The sequence below is a fragment of the Chionomys nivalis genome, chromosome 10 (assembly GCF_950005125.1).
Source record: "Chionomys nivalis chromosome 10, mChiNiv1.1, whole genome shotgun sequence".
NCBI classification, from domain to species: Eukaryota; Metazoa; Chordata; class Mammalia; order Rodentia; family Cricetidae; genus Chionomys; species Chionomys nivalis.
The window spans coordinates 25,416,370-25,437,085 of NC_080095.1; the positions used below are offsets into that span (position 1 = coordinate 25,416,370).

Below are 20,716 nucleotides of genomic sequence, written 5' to 3' on the forward strand. Positions count from 1 at the left end.
AGGACAGCCAGAGCTACACAGAGAAACCCTGTCTCAAGAACAAACAAACAAAAGTCAAAACTGAAAGACTGTCTAGAGTTTTGGAGATGGCTTAGCAGGTAAAGCATTTGCAATGCACCCATATGAATGCTGAGAGGCAGTAATTCGGTGCTTAGGAGGTAGGTAGACAAGGGATTTCCAGAGCAATGTGTATAGTTGGACTAGCCGAATCAGTCAGCTCTTGGTTCAGAATGAGAGACCCTGACTCAAAATATAAGACAGAGAGCAGTCAAAGAAGAAACCCTATGTCAAGCTCTGGCCTTCTGTAAACACCCATGTACACACAAAGACCATCTAGTTTCTAATTTTTGCTTTGGTTAAATGAAGAATCCAAATAAAGTTTAATACTGTATCAACTTTAAGTTTATTTTGGCGACTAGAGAGATGGCTCACTGGTTAAGAGCATGTACTGCTTTTGTAGAGGACTCAAGTTTGGTTCCCAGTACCCACACTTATACAACTAATTCTGGTTTCAGGGTACCAGACATACTCTTCTGGCTTCCATTGGGCACTTCTACTCATGTACACTGTGATGGCTAGTTTTATGTCAACTTGATATGAGCTAGAGTTATTTGGGAAAAAAGAACCTCAATTGAGAAAAATGTCATGACCCAATTGAACTGTGGGCAAGCCTATAGTGCATTTTCTTGTTTGATGTGGGAGAACCCAGCTCACTGTGGGTGGTGCCCCCCAGGCCTTGTGGTTGTGGATGGATGCTATAAGAAAGTAGGCTGAGTAAGCCATGAGGAGCAAGCTGGTAAACAGCATTCTTCCATGGTTTCTACCTTCAGTTTCTGCCCTGATTTTCCTCAGTGATGGACTCTGTTGTGAAACTACAAGCTATAATAAATCCTTCCCTAAGTTGTTTTTGTTCATGGTATTTTCTCACAACTACACAAACCCTAACTAAGACATATAATACCCCCACACAACCACATATTTAAAAATCAAATAAAATTAATTACTGTTAAGGTTACCAATGCAAGTAGGATCTAATACTTGTAGTCAGACTTTTCTGTCTCATCTGCCAGCTCCCAAATAACCACATGGAGTCTTCTTATTAATTATAAAAGCTCACCCAATAGCATAGACTTATTTTTAGCTTGCTCTTGTAACTTAAATTAACCCATTTCTGTTAATCTATGTGCTGCCCCAAGGCTCATTTACCTCATCTACACACTGGATCATGCTCACTCTGCATTTTATGGCATCTCTGCCTTCTTCCTAGCATCCTGTGTGAAAATCCTGCCTAGCAATTGGCCATTCACCTTTTTATTAAACCAATGAGAATGACATATTTTCATAGTATACAAAAAATAATTTTACAACATTTTCCCCTTTTTGTCTAAGTAAAAAGGAAAGTGTTTAACTCTTACACGGTAAAGCTATATATATTGAGAACAATTTTCAGGTAAGAATTACATTTCCGCTGGCAGAGGCAGGTGGATCTCTGTGAGTTTGAGGCCAGACTGGTCTACAAGAGCTAATTCCAGGAAAGCCAGGGCTGTTACACAGAGAAACCCTGTCTCGAAAAACTAAAAAAAAAAAAAAAAGAATTTCCAATGTATAGTTCATTTGTATTTGGCAATTTGGGGGAAATAACTTTATTATTTTTCTTGCCTTGGTGAGTTTCAAGTTCTGTACCTAATTTATCTTTTATTATAACTAAGGAAAACTATAACTACTACTATCTAGTCTTCAACTCTATCAAAGACCTGAGAAGGATATATTACTTTAGCAAACAGGAAGTACAGAGCAAGCAACTTCCAAAACTAAAAGAAATGACAGAAACAGCTGACTGATTGCCTGTACAGTCACCCAGTTTTCCTCTGCGGCATTGGGGCAAGCATCTTTCGATTCACAGGCCTAGAATATCTGACAGGCTTCTTTGTGAAGCAGGATTTTTTTTTTTTTTTTTTTTTTTTTGGTTTTTCGAGACAGGGTTTCTCTGTGGTTTTGGAGCCTGTCCTGGAACTAGCTCTTGTAGACCAGGCTGGTCTCGAACTCACAGAGATCCGCCTGCCTCTGCCTCCCAAGCGCTGGGATTAAAGGTGTGCACCACCACCACCACCACCCGGCCAAAGCAGGAATTTTTGAAGCACTGTATTACCTTGTTTTGGCAAAGGTTGATAGTTGCTTTTCTTTGTGTCCTGCTAGTCCAATTTGGACATCATACTGTCAGCAGTCAAAGCAAGGGCAGCCCCTTGCCCAAATGGCTAGCCTGTGCCATAAAGAAAACAAACTTCATATGGAGATTCTTCTATGCCCATCTTTCTTTTAAAGTAGATTGGTGCTGCCACAAGTAGCCATGTCTCACTGGCATGAAAAGTCTTATATTATAAAGAAAGAATATTAAATCAAAACATTTTAAGTGCTATATTCTGTAGGTCTTTGAAATATTTAAAGATCACCTATCTATCTAAAATATATCTCTGCATGACTTTGAAAACATACCTAAAATGACTATAAGTTTGATAGTTAGTAGATGACTATTAACCAGTATTTATTGTCCTAAATAGCTTTCAAAGACTAAAACTTTATATAACCTTTTAAATGAGCTACATATGTTCAATACCTTAAACATGAATAGAAACATATATGCAGTATAACAAAAACCTTAAATTTGTACCAATATACAAAATCCATACTAATGTAAAATACTTAAGACTGGTAGTTGCTTTTTTAGTTTAAGAGTAGATTCAGTAATCTACCCTTTTATCCTATCATTTCTAAATTCCCCCTTTTTCTTTTCAGAATGAGATCCTTGAATCTAGTTTCCTTTGTTAAATTTTTTTCCACCATTACCAATAACAGCTTGTAACCAACCCCTTAAGCAATAATAATCATCCATAACCAACCAAATGACCAAAACCATCCATTTCACACCTTGGGAATCTGGTGGGTGTTGTCTTCTCTACACTACTTCCTGTTGTCTGGGAATGTGGGAATCTTTGGGGGACCCAGAGAAAACTAGGGCAATAGTCAGGTCTTTTCTAGAATAGTCTATGAGGCTGGACTATCTCAGTCAGCAATCTTGAAACTGTTCTGGGTGCAGAACTTTAAGGAAACTGCAACAGAGTCATTCTGAGAGGCTGGATCACCTGAACCACCTGTTTTCATTGGTGTCTGGGCCCCTGGTTCTGAAAAACCACATGCTTTCAAAGGTTAATACCTCCATTAACACAAGTATGAAATGTGCAGTGTGCACAAGTCAGTTAAAGATGGCTTTTTATTTTATGTTTGAGCAGGTAAAATATACACTACCTATCTTGTGGGTTTTTTTTTTTTTTTTAGGTTTATTTCTTTATGTCTATAGCCACGATTTTCAGGGGTTTTTCCCCAAATCAAATCTGATCCTTTTTAATCTTGAACAAATCCACAGCCTTTTGTTTGCTGTGAAAACAAAAGCATAACCTTTTCTCCAACACAACATATTTTTGTTCCAGTTTGAAGTTAAGATATTTTAAAAATATATAGGTTGGTTTAATTTAATAGTTTCCGCAATCCAATGTCTCTTAGCAGCTGTTTGTTCATCAGCGATCAAAAAATTAAAAGACAACACAATAACATACAGGATCCAAACTCCCTTTGTATTTCCCATCTCTACATGGCTTATTCTTTTTTTTTTAAAATATTTATTTATTATGTATACAATATTCTTTCTGCATGTATGCCTGCAGGCCAGAAGAGGGCGCCAGACCTCATTACAGATGGTTGTGAGCCACCATGTGGTTGCTGGGAATTGAACTCAGGACCTTTGAAAGAGCAGGCAGTGCTCTTAACCACTGAGCCATCTCTCCAGCCCTGGCTTATTCTTTTTTTCTTACTACTTCACTCATTCTGTAAAGACATTATTATTTTCAGCCATTTATTTATTTCTGTCTGAATCTACCCATTTTTCCTTAAGCCTATGCAAATTATTAAACTGTAGCCTGTTTAGAGGTTTTTTATGTTTTCCTGTCTGAACCTACTTTATTGTGTATCTAACTTTTTCTGTCTTCATGAAGAAAATCATAAATCCGCCAAGGCTGATAACCTCCTGGTGCACTGGCCACTCAGGCTCCCAGGCAGCTGCTGGGAGACACGTCTGTGCAGTGGTCAGTGTGAGAGACATGGGACTGGGAAGCTGTGTTTGGCTCCATTGTTGTGTGTTTATGACCTTTTTAAGCTTCCTCAAGGGTTAATGTGGATATATATATATATATATATATATATATATATATATATATAGTCAGCTCTCAAATCATGACACAGAGATTTATTATTAATTATGAAAGCTGAGCTGTTAGCTTAGGCTTGCTTCTGACTATACCTCATAACTTAAATTAACCCATTTCTGTCATCTACCTGGTGCCACATGACTCGTGGCTTTAACCTTTTTTACTGCAGGTCTGTTTCCTTTATATCCGTTGGTGACTCTGCCTTCTTTCCTGTGTTCTGAAAATACTGCTAGCGATTGGCCATTCAATTTTTTATTAAACCAATCAGAATGATATATCTTCGCAATATACAGAAAGATTATTCCACAGCAATACCTAATTTACTTACTGATAATTACACAAAGAAATAAAATCATCTTTCAAACATTGTTTTCTTTCTCCTGTTCTCTCCTTTGCCTTGACTCTTAAAAATGAGAAAAATGCAAAATAAGGAAAAAAAAAGTCACAGAATATCAATATCAACCAATGTGAGATGTGTTGTTGTTGATTAAGCAAAATTTAACAATGATTTTGTTATTTTAAGAAACCAGATGAACACTGGACATGGTGATGCATGCTTTTAATCCTAGCAGCCAAGACAGAGGTTCGTAGATCTCTTAGTTTGAGGTGAACCTGGGTTTACAGAACAGTTCCAGATCAGCTGGGGCTCTGTAGCAATGTCCTGTCTCAAGAAAGGAAGGAAGGAAGAAAAGAAATCAGACGAAAGAACACTTCCATTGTATATAGCACTTTACTATTTAGAAAATTAACATTTGGTCATTTATTCCATTCTCTCAGAATCCTTTGCAAGAAACACATTTTAAAAGAGGCAAACCATGCCTGGTTCATGTCTGGGTTTCTGGGTTCTCGTTCTGGTCTTCCCAGTTATCTCATTCAGCTGACTGTTGAGTAAACCTGCTCATAGGTACTCAGTCATGAGATAAGCAGAGGAGCATGCGAGTATGATAGGCTTTAAGATGTTCTCTGAAGATGCTGTCACAGGCACTGTCATTAATCACAAGTGAAATGTAAAGTTAGGATGCACTCACTCTTGCACATTCGATTTTGATTGTAAGAAATTCTGTGAGACATTTACTGTGTCATGCACTCCGTGTCATGCTTTCTGCAGACCAGGCTCCATCTCAGCTGATTCATTGCTTAGCCTGAAAATGCTTCCCAGCCCAGCTTGCATTTCCAAAGAATTATTTGGGTGTGTGTGATTATTCACAGGACTATTGTATTTGGACTAGAACCCATTTCTGAATAATAATATTTTGCCTGCCCATATAAAGAAAGTTCTGATTTCAAATTGTGGTTTGAGCCCAGTTTTTGTAGAGAAATATTCAGAATTTCTGAGGAGAGGAGAGCAAGTATTGCTGGAGAAAAAGATGAGTCTTTGGGGACTTGGAATGGGTGTGTAACTTCCTTTTCTTCTAACTTCTCAAAGTTAATACATTTCTTCCCGTGTTGTCTGCTAAGTTCTAAGGTCCCTTTTCCTTTCTCTACTCAAATGTCAAAGTACATTTAAGCCTGTGAGTTTGAAAAAGCCATGTGCATCCCCTATTGCATTAGGTCAGGGACTAATAGTGAGTTCAAGACAATTTTATCTTGTCAATTGACCTAAACAATGCCTTGGCTTTTTGACTTACTATATAAAAATAACTTTATTAGAATCTTTGCTTTATGAGTTTTACTCTGAAACTGTTTATTCATCATGCAAGCCTTTTGTTTGGTTGGATTCTTTGAGATAAGGTCTCACTATGCTGCTCATGTTGGCTTCAAATTCCCAGGCTCAACTGATCCTCCTGCCTTGGCCTCCTTAGCATCTGGAACCACAGGTGCAAACTACAGTGCCCAACTTATTAGAAAAAAAGCACTTTAATTTGTTGCTATTCTGTGTACATATGATGTACACTGGGTGTGTCCACAGGCCTGCCATGGTGCATATAGGGGCCTGAAGTCAGCTTTGTGGACTCAGTTCTCTCTCCACCTTTGTGTGGATTCCAGAGAAGTCGTTGGCTTACAGAGCAGCACTTTCACCTGCTGGACCATCTGGCTTAGTGGCTCACTTTCTGTTTTTCCTGTTTGTTTCAACTGGAGATAGTGTAATGTAGCTTTATATATGGTTTCTGTGGTAAAACATATAAACGGTGAGTCCCATGTAATTCTCCCCTTCTTCCCTCTTTTCATCTCTCTTGGGAAAGCATAGACAAGCTTCATTGTGTGTAGCTCAGGGTCCTTCTGCCCTAGGTTCTTAAGTTCTTGGGGTTGCAAACATGTACTTCTGTGCCTAATGTAATTTTTTGTTTTTAATGACTACCTTGAAATAGCAAAAAAAAAAAAGAATAAAAAATCATTTTCTGTTAAGATTACTTATTGGAGCTGCAGAGATGGCTCAGCATTTGCTCTTCCAAAGGACCTGTGTTTGATTCCTAGCACCCACATGGAAGCTCACAACCATCTCTTCTCCAGTCCCAGGGGATCTGTTGCCTTCTTCTGGCCTCCATATGCACTACATGCATGTGGTACACAGACATGCATGCAGGTAAAATACTTACCCACTTAAAGGCAAAATCTTTTTTTTAAATTATTTATTTATTATGTATACAGTATACAATATTCTATCTGTGTGTATGTCTGCAGACCAGAAAAGGGCACCAGACCCCATTACAGATGGTTGTGAGCCACCATGTGGTTGCCAGGAATTGAACTCAGGACCTTTGGAAGAGCAGGCAATGCTCTTAACCACTGAGCCATCTCTCCAGCCCCCGTTAAAGGCAAAATCTTAATAAGAGTATTATTTTTATATGTGTGTGTCTCCATGGGTTTATACACAACATGTGAGTACATGTCCGTTAGGGCACCAGATTCCCTAGCCTAGAATTCCATATGGTTGTAAGACATCATGTAGGCTCCATGAATTAAACTCAACTCCTCTGCAAGAGCAGCAAGTGCTCTTAACCACTGAACCCCATTAAATTAATTTTTATAATATATTTTTAATAATAGGACCTCAAATTATTATCACTTTGAAGTATAATCAGTATAAAATTAATAGTAATAGACACACTGAAAAAGAGAAGGTAGCAGGGCTAGAGAGGTGGCTCATGGGTAAGAGGGCTTGCTATGCAAGCATAAAGACCTGTGTTTAGATCCTAGAACCCATGTAACCAGGCCTTATGGTTACACTTGTTCCCATAACCCCAGCACTGTGGGGCTGGAGAGCACAAGGCCTTCTCACTTCAGTGAGAGACCCTGTCTCCAGGGACTAAGGCGAGAGTGATAAGTGATACCTGACGTCCCCGTCAGCCTCTACATGAGTGTACAGGCACAAGTGCATCCAGTGGGGAAGGCTGGGCTGTTTCTCGGCTGCCATCTGTAGTGCTGGAGGAGGTGATTTACACTGACTCCTGCTCCAGCTTGCTGATCTGGTGTTTTTCCTGTGGCCAAGAGTTCTGTCACATCTAGAATTTTGCTAGGTAAGCGACACATGCCCATAGTGTAAAGTACTTGAAGAATCTAGAACAATGTCTTTTATTGAGTCAGACTTCAGTAATAGGTCCCTCCTCCACCTTTTATATACAATTTAAATTCCTTCTTGGAAAGATAGGAAAGTTTTAAATAAATATAAAACTTTTATATAAAAATATAAAAATCCAAAAACAAACCTTTGTTTTTATAATATGGCAAGCATCTCTATTTTGGTAAAGTTAGCCTATTATATGAATGTCATTTTGTATTTCAGAAATTTGCAATTTAGAGAACCACAAGCCATTGCAAACCTTTAACGTGAATGAATGCTTTATATTTTCATTTAGTACTGTAAGTTAGCATTCTAGTCATTATATAGGACAGAATGGAGACAACGGAGAGACCTAATGTGTATTGGAGGAAAGTCACGAGAGGAAGGAAGTTAGGAACTTCAGAATGAGGAGTGGTTATGAGTCAGTAGAGCTGTCAGTGAGAACTCTTCATCAGAGGGAGAAAAACAAGCAGGATTCTGTAGGAAGCAAGAGCAGGAAATATACCAGACGTTGATGGTCAGTTGACTTTTCAAAATGGTGCCAAAAGCATGGGACTTCACCATGAAACTGGAGCAACTGCTTTCCCATGAAGAGAATTGGGTGCCTGCCGTATTGAACACCTGTCTCATACCACACACAAAAATGAACTTGGTAAGGATCATGGCCCTAAATTTTGTATTCAAAACCATAAAAGCTCTTAGAAGAGGTAGGAGTAAATCTTCATTGTACTGTGTGAAAAAAACAAAAAGAAGATAAATTAGATAGACTTCATAAAGAGAAATGGCACACAGAATAGGAAAAGTAACTGCCAGGCCTGGTGCCTGGCCAGGGACTCAGCTAACCAGCTCCTGTCAGGGACGGAGTAGGCATGTGCTCCCTTATTGGACCTTACATGCAGTCTCCTCTGCTTTCTTCTAGGATGATGTCTTGTGCTTCCCCTTAAAGCCATTGAGCACCTCTTTCAGCTCTGCTGCCCGCTTCAAAGTGGAAGGTGGAGACTATTGGATGGAGAGCCTCTTCAGCCAAGAGCTCTTGATCCTTGGCATGATTAGCTTGTGCATAGGACATCTCTTGATTTCGTTTTAAACTTTGCTTTTAAAAATTCCAACCATTTTACAGGTTTTGCTTATTTTAAAGTATAAATTTAGAAATCACCTAAACATACTTTTAAGTCGGCCAACAGCATTGTAACATGATTCACATGTTAGCGCTCATGAATTGCCGTTTTTTTCCCCCAGAGTGCTTTGCTCTGTCAGCTGTCCTAAGCCATGGTGTTAGCTGGTTAGAGACTCTTTTGGCTCACCAACAACAGAGCCCAGCCAGGAAGACAGAGCATGGAAAACCTAAAGTTCTCCTTTCCATTGTTTCCCATTAAGTGAGAGTTGTTCTGGAAATACATCGTGTGAGAAGGCAGTGGTGACAGTTTGCTCTTGACTTGTGCATTTCTGAGTGGGTGGAAACCTGTTGTGATTTTACACTTCTGTTAAGGAACTGATCGTTTTACTGGAGACAAGACGTGGGATACTGCATCCCTTGCCTTCTAGGTAATTTCTGCCCAGGTTTCCTGAACCAAAGAAAAGATGACCGTGATTGGCCATTTCCTAGTAGAATAGGGCACATACATTTCTAAATAGGTCTTGCTGCATGTTTGTCCAGGTTGGTTGGCTAATGCTGTCTTTATCCACTTCCTTGTAAACAGTTGCGCTCCACCAAGAGATGCTGGACGATGCACAGAAGAAACTGATGAACTTAGTGAGCAGCACAGAAGGAAAAGTAGACAAGTGAGCTTTGTCTTTTGACTCCTCCTGGGTTACAGGAATTGCTGTCAGAGAACAGTGGAGCTACCATAGAGGTGTACACCTGACCACGTTTTCAAGAAACAGTTTGCTTTTCTTACATAGTGAGGTGTAGATAGTTGTCACGACAGTCAGTAGAGTAACTTACCTACTTTTATTTTTAAAGTCTGTTTCTCCCAATTCATTTCTTTTCTAAAAACCATATTCAAGAGTTAAAAGAAAAATCACTCCTGCAGAGTGGTGTCACATGCCTTTAATCCCAGCAGGTATGATCAAGACTAGCCTGGTCTATAGATCGAGTTCCAGGATAGCCAAGGCTACACAGAGAAACCCTGTCTAGAAAAAAAATTATTGCTTATACATGAAATACTTAGAAAGTAAAAGGTTTATTTTTAATATTTTCCCCTCTCTCTTTTTTTTTTTTTGAGACATGGCTTCTCTGTATAGCTCTGGCTGTCCTGGAACTCACTTTGTAGATCAGGCTGGCCTCAAATTCAGAGATCTGCCTGCTTCTGCCTCCCAAGTGCTGGGATTAAAGGCGTGTGCCACCTCCACCTGGCATATTTTTTCCTCTTTACTACCCTTAAGTAAACATATCTAGCATGTTTAAATGTTTAAAGGTTGGAAGAGGCCACTTGTTGGTTCCTGGCCGCCTAGCTAGCTTAGACCCAGAATAATCACACAGAAACTGTATTAATTAAATCATTGCTTGGCCCCTTAGCTATAACTTCTTATTGGTTAACTCCTATATCTTAATTTAACCCATTTCTATGAATCTGTGTAGAGCCATGTGGGAGTGGCTTACCGGCAAAGTTTTGGCATGTCTGACTCTGGTGGCTGCTCCATTGCTTCTCCTCTGACTCTGCCCTTCTGTGTTCCCAGCATTCAGCCTAGCTTTCCCTCCCTACCTAAGTTCTGCCTTGCTTTAGTTCCAAAGCAGTTTCTTTGTTCATTAATGGTAATCACAGCACACAAAGGGAACTCCCACATCAGATTAGGTCTAAAATCTAGTTATCCATGCAATAATATCTCACTTAATATTTTAAAATTTAAGGTTTTATTTAAAATTTTTAGTAAATATGGTTGGGGACATGTAACATCTCCATTTTCATTTCTGTTGCATGTGAGAATCACCTAGTCAGGTGTTGAAAATTGCTTATGAGATACCTCCTCAGTTGATTATGAGTCTGAAGACTTGGTGGGCTAATAAATGATTTTTAAAAAAGTATGCATTTTGGATTGTCTGAAATATTCCTAGTTAGACTTCTTTAACAAGCCTCTTTAGAATACCATATTATTCAGTTTTTATAATTAAGCCGCTCATTGTTTAAGTAAATGTTTAAGTTTGGGTATACTTGTGTTAGTAAGGTAGGCCATGTTAGGTAGGCCTAAGCTGTTTCTGCCTTGATTTTCCTAGAGTCCTTATGAGAAACCTCTTCATTGGTCATTTCCATGCACCTAAAAATCAGCGTCATGAAGTGCTACAACTGATGGGGAGCATCCTGGGTGTTAAAAGGGAGGAAATGGAGCAGGTAACTAGACAGCAAAACCACTCTAACTCCCCTTTCTCTTTAGTTCTCTCCTTCTCTGGTCTCCCCCACCCCACCTTTCTTCTCTTTTTCTCTCTTTCACTGGGCATGGAACCTAGCATGTATTTCACATGTTGAGGAAGCATTCCACCACTGAGCTGCATCCTGTTCTCACAATTACTTTTACTAGGGGCATAGTAGAAGATCTCTTTTTAATGTATATATAACAGGTTTAATACAATTTTCTTAATCAAAGAGATAGATTTGTTCAGTGTGTATTGATGTTATTTTAGTTTACAACTTACAAACTAATTCTCACATCAGATTGTTGACATTTTTGAGATGTAATTGTGCCCAGAACATTTATTTCAGATTGTGCCTAGGAGGCATTATATTTTCTCTATATCTTCTGTCAGTAGTAGGAAACATTTACTAGAATTTGAACTATAAAGCATGATTTACTGTTCCCTGAAATCACATAAGAGAGGTTCTTATTTTTCTTGTCTTATATGGTAATATTTTTCTGTTTGAAAATGTTTGTGCAGTTGTTTGCTGAAGATCAAGGAGGTGTTACTCGGTGGATGACAGGATGGCTTGGAGGAGGATCGAAAAGTGTGCCCAATACACCTTTGAGACCAAATCAGCAGTCTGTGTTTAATAGTGTAAGACCCAGTTGTGCTCTTGCTGAGCACGAATAATGAAATGGTTAAATATCACATTCATTTGCATAGTGACAGATTTCTTTTTACATCATCTAATACAATCATAGTAATATAACCAAATATTTTCTTTCAGTCCTTTTCAGAACTTTTTGTTAAATTTCTGGAAACAGAATCTCATCCATCTGCCCCACCTCCAAAGCTGTCTGTTCATGACTTGAAACCACTGGATTCTCCAGGGAGAAGGAACGTTCACACTAGCATGCCCGGAAGTGCCAAAGGTGAACCTCAGTGCTGAAAGCCAAACGTTTAACTTATGACTTAGATTTATGGTGACACTAAGTTTTCAGTGTTCTTTAAATATGTAATACTGCTTCCAAAATTCTAACGTCACCAAATTTGGTTCTTACGTGCTTTAATTAATGTCAATAGTATAAAATGCTTTCACTTTTATGTCAAAATAATTTTTTGTGAGAATCATTTTTGTCTACAGGAGAAACCTTTCATTGGTGACTTCCACTCAGCTCCAGATCGTATATATTGTAGTGTGCTTATAGGCATTTGATTTTATTCCCTTTATCAGTGTAAGTCAGTTTGAATTACTCTCCTGGAAATGGTGGTGAACTGGTTACATCTTTGCTTTGTCGCCGGTTTTCATTTCTCTTTGATGGCAGTCATTACTAATCAAAGTTAGATGCACATAGTTTGAAAATCATTTTCAGCTTTGGACTTCTTGTATTCAGTAACCAAACCTTGTCACATAAATAATAAATGTAAGGTTGGTTCAGTTAACTGACCTAATCCAAAGACTGTGGACAAGTGCCCTTACGTGGAAAGATCTGTCTGGAAGGAAGTGGTTGGTGGCTGCATATGTATATAGTTTTGGTCCCGCTGAGTTGTAAAGTTCTTATTTCATACTGATGATATTGGCATATAGTAAAATTTCTGGAGTTGAAATTGAATTATCCACAAGACTGTGAACCAATTCTCTTTTTTTTCCATATAATTTAAATTTACATATTTTAATTTGGACTCATATTTTAGTATAGAGTTAAGGTATATATCATATGCTTTATAGTTCATATCACTTACCGTAGTTAAATTTGAATAAAATATTAGATAAATTCTGTTTTATAATTTTTAAAACTTCTTTAGTTATTTAGACAGATGTTTCTGGTTTTTTGAACTTTTATATGAAGGTGAGGTAATAAAGTTTATCTCTCATTAAGATAAAAGGTTTGGCTGCTGAATTCAATAAAAAGTCACTTAGGAGGTACAGACTGCTGAGGACATTTGTCTTTTCATGTTGTACTAGGTCGTAGTTTCTTAAGAGAGATTCTCACGTTCTTCAGCGAAAAGTCTGCTCATTTATCTGCATTTCCTATCATTCTCTCTCCCTTTTTTTCCCTCCCCCCCGACGTCCCTTCTTCTCTCCCACCGTCTCTTTCTCTTGCTTTCTTTCTCACCATCTCCCTTTCCTTCCTCAGTTGAACTCAGCTTGAGTGTATGTATCAGTCAGAGGTGAACTGTGTTGTGGCAGAGTTTGCATGGAGGACACAAGCTTAGTGTTCCTGCTGTATTCACCGCGCTATGTTCATCATTGTGAAGAACTGTGTCTACACTGTTCACAGTGTAGAGATTAGTGTCCAGCTGTGTTCACAGTGTAGAGATTAGTGTCCACCTGTGTTCACAGTGTAGAGATTAGTGTCCAGCTGTGTTCACAGTGTAGAGATTAGTGTCCACCTGTGTTCACAGTGTAGAGATTAGTGTCCAGCTGTGTTCACAGTGTAGAGATTAGTGTCCACCTGTGTTCACAGTGTAGAGATTAGTGTCCAGCTGTGTTCACTGCTGTAGAGATTAGTGTCCAGCTGTGTTCACAGTGTAGAGATTAATGTCCAGCTGTGTTCACAGTGTAGAGATTAGTGTCCAGCTGTGTTCATAGTGTAGAGATTAGTGTCCACCTGTGTTCACAGTGTAGAGATTAGTGTCCAGCTGTGTTCACAGTGTAGAGATTAGTGTCCAGCTGTGTTCATAGTGTAGAGATTAGTGTCCAGCTGTGTTCACAGTGTAGAGATTAATGTCCAGCTGTGTTCACAGTGTAGAGATTAGTGTCCACCTGTGTTCACAGTGTAGAGATTAATGTCCAGCTGTGTTCACAGTGTAGAGATTAGTGTCCAGCTGTGTTCACAGTGTAGAGATTAGTGTCCACCTGTGTTCACAGTGTAGAGATTAGTGTCCACCTGTGTTCACAGTGTGTAGAGAGTAGTGTCCAGTGTTTACACTGTTAGGAGCTCTTCCAGTGTGGAGAGCTGTGTCACAGGAAGTCCAGCAGGGGACTCCAGCTGTGCTCTGCTACTGATGCATATGATGAGTTTGTCTCTGTCTCTATCTTTGTCTTTGGTGTCCACTTTTTTAGTTTCCCATTGCATAAGAAGGGACCTCGCAGGGTTTTCTTAGCTCTCACCAATGGATTTGTTAGTGTTCTTAGGTCATAAACCAGAATTCTAGCCACTAAAACCAGTCGTAAGCCTATTCTAGTGAAAATGAATTATAGCTTTCCAAGCCGATAGAGAAATCCTGCCACTGAGAATGGTCTCCAGCCTTTGAATGTCTAAAAAGATGAATGAGTCATGTATGCATATATTGTTTGTTTTTCTGGCAAATTAATCTTAATTACTTCTGTATCACTATAGTATGGTATGCCAGCCTTTCCATAGCTATCATAATCACTAGGAACTCAAGTTCACAAGTCCATCGTCTTTCAGGTAGGTATGGAAAGTAGCCTTGCAACAAGACACCATTATTACAAAACTATTACAGCCAGTGAAGCTTTCCGTTATCCAGCAGAGTCTGAGGGTCAAATTCTTCTGTCGGTATCGTTGCACATACACATGCCCTCTGTCCTCTTTTCTCACTCCTTTCTCTTTACTTCTTCTCCTTTATGCTGGGGTCTCTGGGACCACCATGACCTGCAGTGCCTCAGCAGGAGGCAAGAAGCCAGATTAGTTCTCTGACTCTGAGTAGTTTTTTTAGGCATATTTAAGCAGAGCACAATTTGGTGACATTTTTTTCTGGCGATAAATGACTAAGTCCCTGTGCACAATAAAGCTTAAGACATGATTACATCAAAGCTCTTTGTAAAGTCCATATGACATCTTCCACACAGATGGGCTCTGTAGATTGACCGTATCCTGTAGCTCCTATAAAGACAGGATCTGTAGATTGAGAAGCACACTATAAGGAACTGTGGGAGGATCCAGTGGGGTCTTGGCCACGCAGAAGTTACAAAGGTTACTAAGATATTAACTACACCAATCCCCAGCCTTTGGGCAGAAGCAGGTTAAACGCCCCCACTCCCATTTGAAGGAAGGACCACATGTGTTTAGCATTTCTGGTTCCCCCCTGCTTATCTATGAGCACAAGAATCTCTGTCTTCCCACATCTCCTTTTCATAGATAGAGTCTGCTGTAGGATCCAGAACTCAGTGGCATATTAATTTAATTAATAGGTAGCCAAATATGGAAGCCTAAAGTACATGTGGCATTTTTTTTTAAATATCAGAAAATGTTTTGAATGACTAGAAATGAACTTTGATGAGGTTTTTATAATACACATTGGTATTCTTAAAATGTTATTTGTTTATTGTATGTACATGTGTCTATATGTGTGTAAGTACGTGTACTCCTGTATACTCTTGGAAGTCAGAGCAACTTTTGGGGGTTGGATTCTCTCCTACCACATGGATTCTGGGGTTGAACTCAGGTCATCAGGGTTAGAGGTTTCACAGCAGGTGCTTTACCTGCTGAGTTATCTTGCTGGCCCATAGTTTGTATTTTCTGCTTAGGATTTGAGGATCTGTTGGTGTTCTTGAATAAAGAATGGCCCAGAACCTGTGCTAAATAGTAGTGTTATGATCAGCAGGGTGAATTTTAAAATTGATAGTAGTGCTAAATTGCTTACTCACATGTGAAAACTGAGCATGGTAGCACAGTCCAGCTCTCAAAGGAGAGACAGGAGGAGCATCCTCTGCTGTTAGGTTTATGGCCAGCCTGAGTAGACCCCTGTCCCAGCAACAGACACCAACAACCATGTTGGTGAGTTTTATAAAATTATTGGAACACGTTTCTTAATATTAATGTGTTCAGGGTCATTTCATTTAACCTCTTTGTGAAGGGTAGAAGCCAAATCATCTTTATCTTATCTTTTAGATATAACAGAACCCAGGACAGGAAGAAGAACAGATCTGAGTCCATTCTTGGCGCCCCGCTCAGCAGCTGTGCCCCTTATTAACCCAGCTGGACATGGACCTGGTGGGCCTGGGCATCTTCTTTTGAAGCCTATGTCGGATGTTCTCCCCACGTTTACACCTTTGCCAGTGTCACCTGACAACAGCGCTGGCGTTATACTCAAAGACCTTCTAAAGCAGTAGGGCGCTTCCACGCCAGACTGTACAGCACTTTAAGGAAACCATGAACACTGTATGTGTGAACTTTATCACAAAGTGGCCTTCTGGAAAGAGTTGTAGTTGTAATTTGTAATTTGTCTGTTAATAAAATTATTCATAATGCTTTTAGAAATTGCAGGTGTCAGAAGAGTAAGAACTGCTATGTAATTTGCTTTTTTATTCATTTTGTCATTTTACCTAATTTAAAACTAGAAACATTTGGTTTACTTTTTTTTAATTTACAAAACTCTAAAAAGGAGAGGCAAGCGTAACTGTCTGCTGTCTCCTCGGACTTTCAAGCTCATTTCATATAGGGCATGCTATTCATTTTCTCAAATAAGGAATTTATTCCACCACCACCCCCAAAGGTGCCTAATAAAGGCTTCTCAGCACAGAGCAGAAGATGCTCTGCGGTGTGCGTCAGCCACCTCTAGAGACCTTGTGTAGGGAGAAAACAGAGCTGTTCCTGGGAGGTTGTGGCTGTCCTGAGGCAAAGTGGGTGCGTAGTTCTATGCAATTCTAGCATGTGTGTAGATTCATCTGGCCACCACAGTTAATACCCAACTCTTCGTCCAAAGGGTCCCCTGAGCTGCCTTTTAATAGTTCTTGCTGCCCCGCTTAACCTTCTGTAGTTCTGTTATTCCGTGAGGGCTATTGAAATGAAATCACATGTTAGTGCATCCTCTTGAGTTGGGTGTTTGCACATAGCATAGTCTCTGAGATCCATCCATGTTGTTTCATGGACCGGTAGTTTGCTTCCTTTTATTGTGGAGTACATGCTATGAGTAACTCATGGTATCATTTAGTTTTAAAAGCTGAACTGTCCTTTTTTAAGTACCACCTAAAACTACAGGTTTCTAGCAGTTCCTAGGGCGTGTGGTTAGCCCCAACACTTGGGAGGCAGAAGCATGCAGATTTTTAGGAGTTTGAGGCCAGCCTGTTCTACACAATGAGTTTCAGGCTAGCCAGAGCAACAAACATAGTGAGACCGTGCCTCAAAACACGGACACACACCAAAAAACAAATGAGACCTAAAGGTTTTCTTGCAAACTGCACAAAATCATGTAACTCTTTGTAAGTGTTACACTGTATGGCTGCATCCACATAACCCTTACACCATAGTATTTATTACACCAGCAATACCTGGAGACCTATCACCTCCTGTCCCCGTTCTGAGCTGCGGCTGTCTGGGATGTGGCACTCCCTGCCGTACTCCAGCACCAGGTGTTTGGAACTGAAAGCAAGTGCTTCTGTCCTTTTTCACAAAGCCATTATGAAAGAAAAGAGTCCTGACTCACAGCTCTTGTACCAGGATGTTCATATTTATATTAGTTGTTGACGTTGTGCATTGAAAAGCCATTTCTTGCATATTTTGTAAGTCCAGATAAGCCCTTAAAACAGAAGAGCCTGTATAGCAAGGAAGGGTGGGAAGCAGACTAATTCAGAAATGTCCACAGCCCTGGCACCCGTCAGAGCTCAGCTGGGTTGTTTGTGAATTTTCCATCTGATAAGCTGTGTGTTTCAAAGAGTGGAGGTTTCAGTTTTAATGGTGTGTTGATGTTTAAAATACCTTTTTTTTCTGAAAACTTGAGTAACCGAGATAACGCTGCTTCCTCGTGTCGCCTGTGGCCTTAACTAACTTTATAGTCCACTTCTCCGCTATGTTAGAAAAAATTGCCATCAGAGAGATGTTAAGCTGCTCCCACCAGTTTCACCAACGTTATAGATACCTCTCAACTTAGAGTGGGCTCACAGCCCAGTAAACCCATTGTAATTAAAACATCTTGAATTAAGCTGTCAGCCAACCTGACTTAGCAAGGCTGCTTCCTCTCAGGACCACGGGGCTGACTGGGAGCCACAGCTTCTAATGCTTCCAGCATTGAGAAAAGAGAAATTCTAAATCTGAAGCATGATTTCTGCTTAATGTGTATCATTTCAGCACACCCCAAAATTGAAGCAGTTAAGCCTCAACGGTAAGTTGAGGACCTACTGATACAGGTATTTGTATGTTCCTTTACTCTTGCTCACTAGTTGGGTCATTTATTGTGTGATGAGAAAATTAAGTTCCACATGAGGCAGCCGAAAAGCTAGTTTTTATATTAAGAAAAGGAAGATGTAAAATGTTTTATTATGTAAACAATGTGTTTTATATTTAAAATACATTTTATGACATTGAAGTTCCTTGACTGAAACAACCTGCCCTCCCCACCCATTCACTTGGCCTCAGTTTGGAAGCTGTCATGATGGGCTCCACACCCAGGCATCAAAGAACATGGTATTACATGGCTGCTATTGAAATATATGACTTTGTCTGAAAGCTGCAGTACCTAATGTCTGTGTTGTATGCATGCTAAGTGTTCATTGATCTAAACCAGACATGACTCATCAGCTTTTTTGAACTAAGTTGTGTCAGAGATGAACCATCTGCTCAAGGAAACTTCTTAGCAGAGAAAGCGAGAAGCATGCACTTTGTCTTACCCACAGGACCCCGCTAGCGGTAACCGGTAACTGCAGTAAGTCTGCTCTTGACAGCTTCCAGCACTCGGTAGAATTTGCAGCTGCCACAGGTTTACCGCACTGTTGGAACTGCAGTAAGTTCACTGTTGATATCTCTGTATACCTAGCAGTGTTTTATGGTTGAGTTTTGCTTTGGAAGGCACATTTCTTCACAACATTCCTAATGGTTTTCAAGTACAACGAAATACACAGTCAAGCATTCACTCTGCCATTGGAGCTGATTGAATGTAATCATGTATGTCTGTGAGTTTTCCTTCCTGGCATTCTCGTTTGTTTTTTAAAAGGGGGAAACCAAAGCACATAAGCAAAAAGAGATGGCACGCAGCTAGCCAGCTAAACATCAAGTATCACCCAAGAAAAGCCTTTAGTTCTTTTAACCTTCCAAGGACTCAAGAGCCTTCAGCTTACTCAGTCAGCTATGGGGAGGAGGGGCAGGCCCAGGCCCAGGCAAAGAGATGAAAACCATAGAAAGTACTGCATTTGGACTGGGTTTTTAAATTAAAGAAATTTTCATATATTGAAGCATTTAAAGCATCATCTAGCAACAAAAATTTATCTTCTGTAAATATCAGTTAAGTTAGGTAATATTTATTTTATATATTCCTATGTAAAAATAATGATCATTGTAATGTTGACATTTGTGATGATTTGCCAATCTTTACATCTTAACTTATTATGATTTAATCACTTAAAATTGATGCATTGTCTTTATAGGAAAATAGCAATGTGAGCAATTTCCAACTGTATCATGAGATTCGGTTGTGTTTTATATAGAGTTAAAGCCAATGCACTCTTGAATTTCTCAGGAGCATTGCAAGGCAAAAAAAAAAAAATTTCTTCAAATAAAAATGACTTAAGTTGGCTGTATCTTCATCCATAATAAAAACACTTGGGAAACAGCTGTTGGCGTCTCTTTAGGAGGAGAATTGACTTCCATGTATTGCCTCTGCTGACTGAGGATGTCTGCTGCTGGGATTCAGTTTGAGCCCTGGAGATGTTAAGTACGGACTACTTTAGACTCTTCAGGATTGTGTGTGCAAGGAGGAGTCTGAGGATTTAGCTGGACTTTTCCTCGCTTCCCTTCAGAGGAAAGAGTGTGGATCACTGGTTGCTTAGTCTTTCTCCAAGGTAGTTAATGCATTTTCATTTTCTCTTAGACATAGACCTATTTTTAAATGAATTGTTTAAATTTATTTTATGTGCTTTGGTGTGAAGGTGTCAGATCCCCTGGAACTGGAAGTTAGACAGTTGTGAGCTGCCATGTGGGTGCTGAGATTAACTGAACCTGGGTCCTCTGGAAGATCAGCCAGTGCTCTTAACTGCTGAGCCATCTCTCCAGCCCCGGTAGAACCTGTTTTTAATTCTTCGTGTGATAGCATTATTGGAGAATTTTTTTTTTTTTGACAGCCAAATCGGAGTTGTGACTTTCACCCATCTTGTGTGACCGTTAACAGAATTACTTTGAGGGCCTCATTTTGCTCACATCTGAAGTATACCCACCTTGCTAGCCTTGTAATTGATAAAGAACAGTGACAAGTTTGTTCATATGTGTATTACATGTAATTTTCCTGCTCTTGGGGGTTTGAGTAGAGTGGTGCGGATGGAATGGTGAGAACAAACTCTGCTGGTGGGGAGTGGCAGGGAGAGGACTGTTGGGAGGTAGCTCTGCTGACAGGAGGGGTGAAGGGGCCTTGTGAGACTGGGAAGGCCGTGAGAACCTCGGTGGAGGAGTTCTCAGATGGCAGACTCCCTTCCCTGAACAGGAGTGAAAGAGGCGCAGCTAGCGGGTGGATTGTACGCAGCTGTGTTGTGGGAAGTCTGAGAAGGAAGGAGTGATGTCTGTCCTCAGGTGAGACAGACGTGTACAGGTGAGTGAACAGTGTGAGGAACATCCGTGGGGTCACACTGCTGAGTGCTAGAGGGCCCTGATTTGGGGCCGGCAGTCCAATGGGAGGAGCATATCTTGGCAGCTAGCTAGTGAATGACAGCAGACAGTGGTTGTCACCGTG

The 20,716-nt window shown here is 39.9% G+C and overlaps 1 protein-coding gene across 1 annotated transcript in view; it reads left to right on the forward strand.

Annotated features, from left to right (window-relative positions):
* Trip11 (thyroid hormone receptor interactor 11) overlaps window positions 1-19,595 on the forward strand; it is a 72,893-nt gene extending 53,298 nt beyond the window's left edge. Inside the window, exons 17-21 of the mRNA XM_057782241.1 lie at window positions 9,462-9,543; window positions 10,976-11,090; window positions 11,633-11,749; window positions 11,883-12,027; window positions 15,955-19,595. Of these exons, the coding sequence (XP_057638224.1) occupies window positions 9,462-9,543; window positions 10,976-11,090; window positions 11,633-11,749; window positions 11,883-12,027; window positions 15,955-16,175 (680 nt within the window). The 3' untranslated portion in view covers window positions 16,176-19,595. The remainder of the gene's footprint in view (window positions 1-9,461; window positions 9,544-10,975; window positions 11,091-11,632; window positions 11,750-11,882; window positions 12,028-15,954) is intronic.
* The last annotated feature ends 1,121 nt before the right edge of the window (window positions 19,596-20,716 follow it).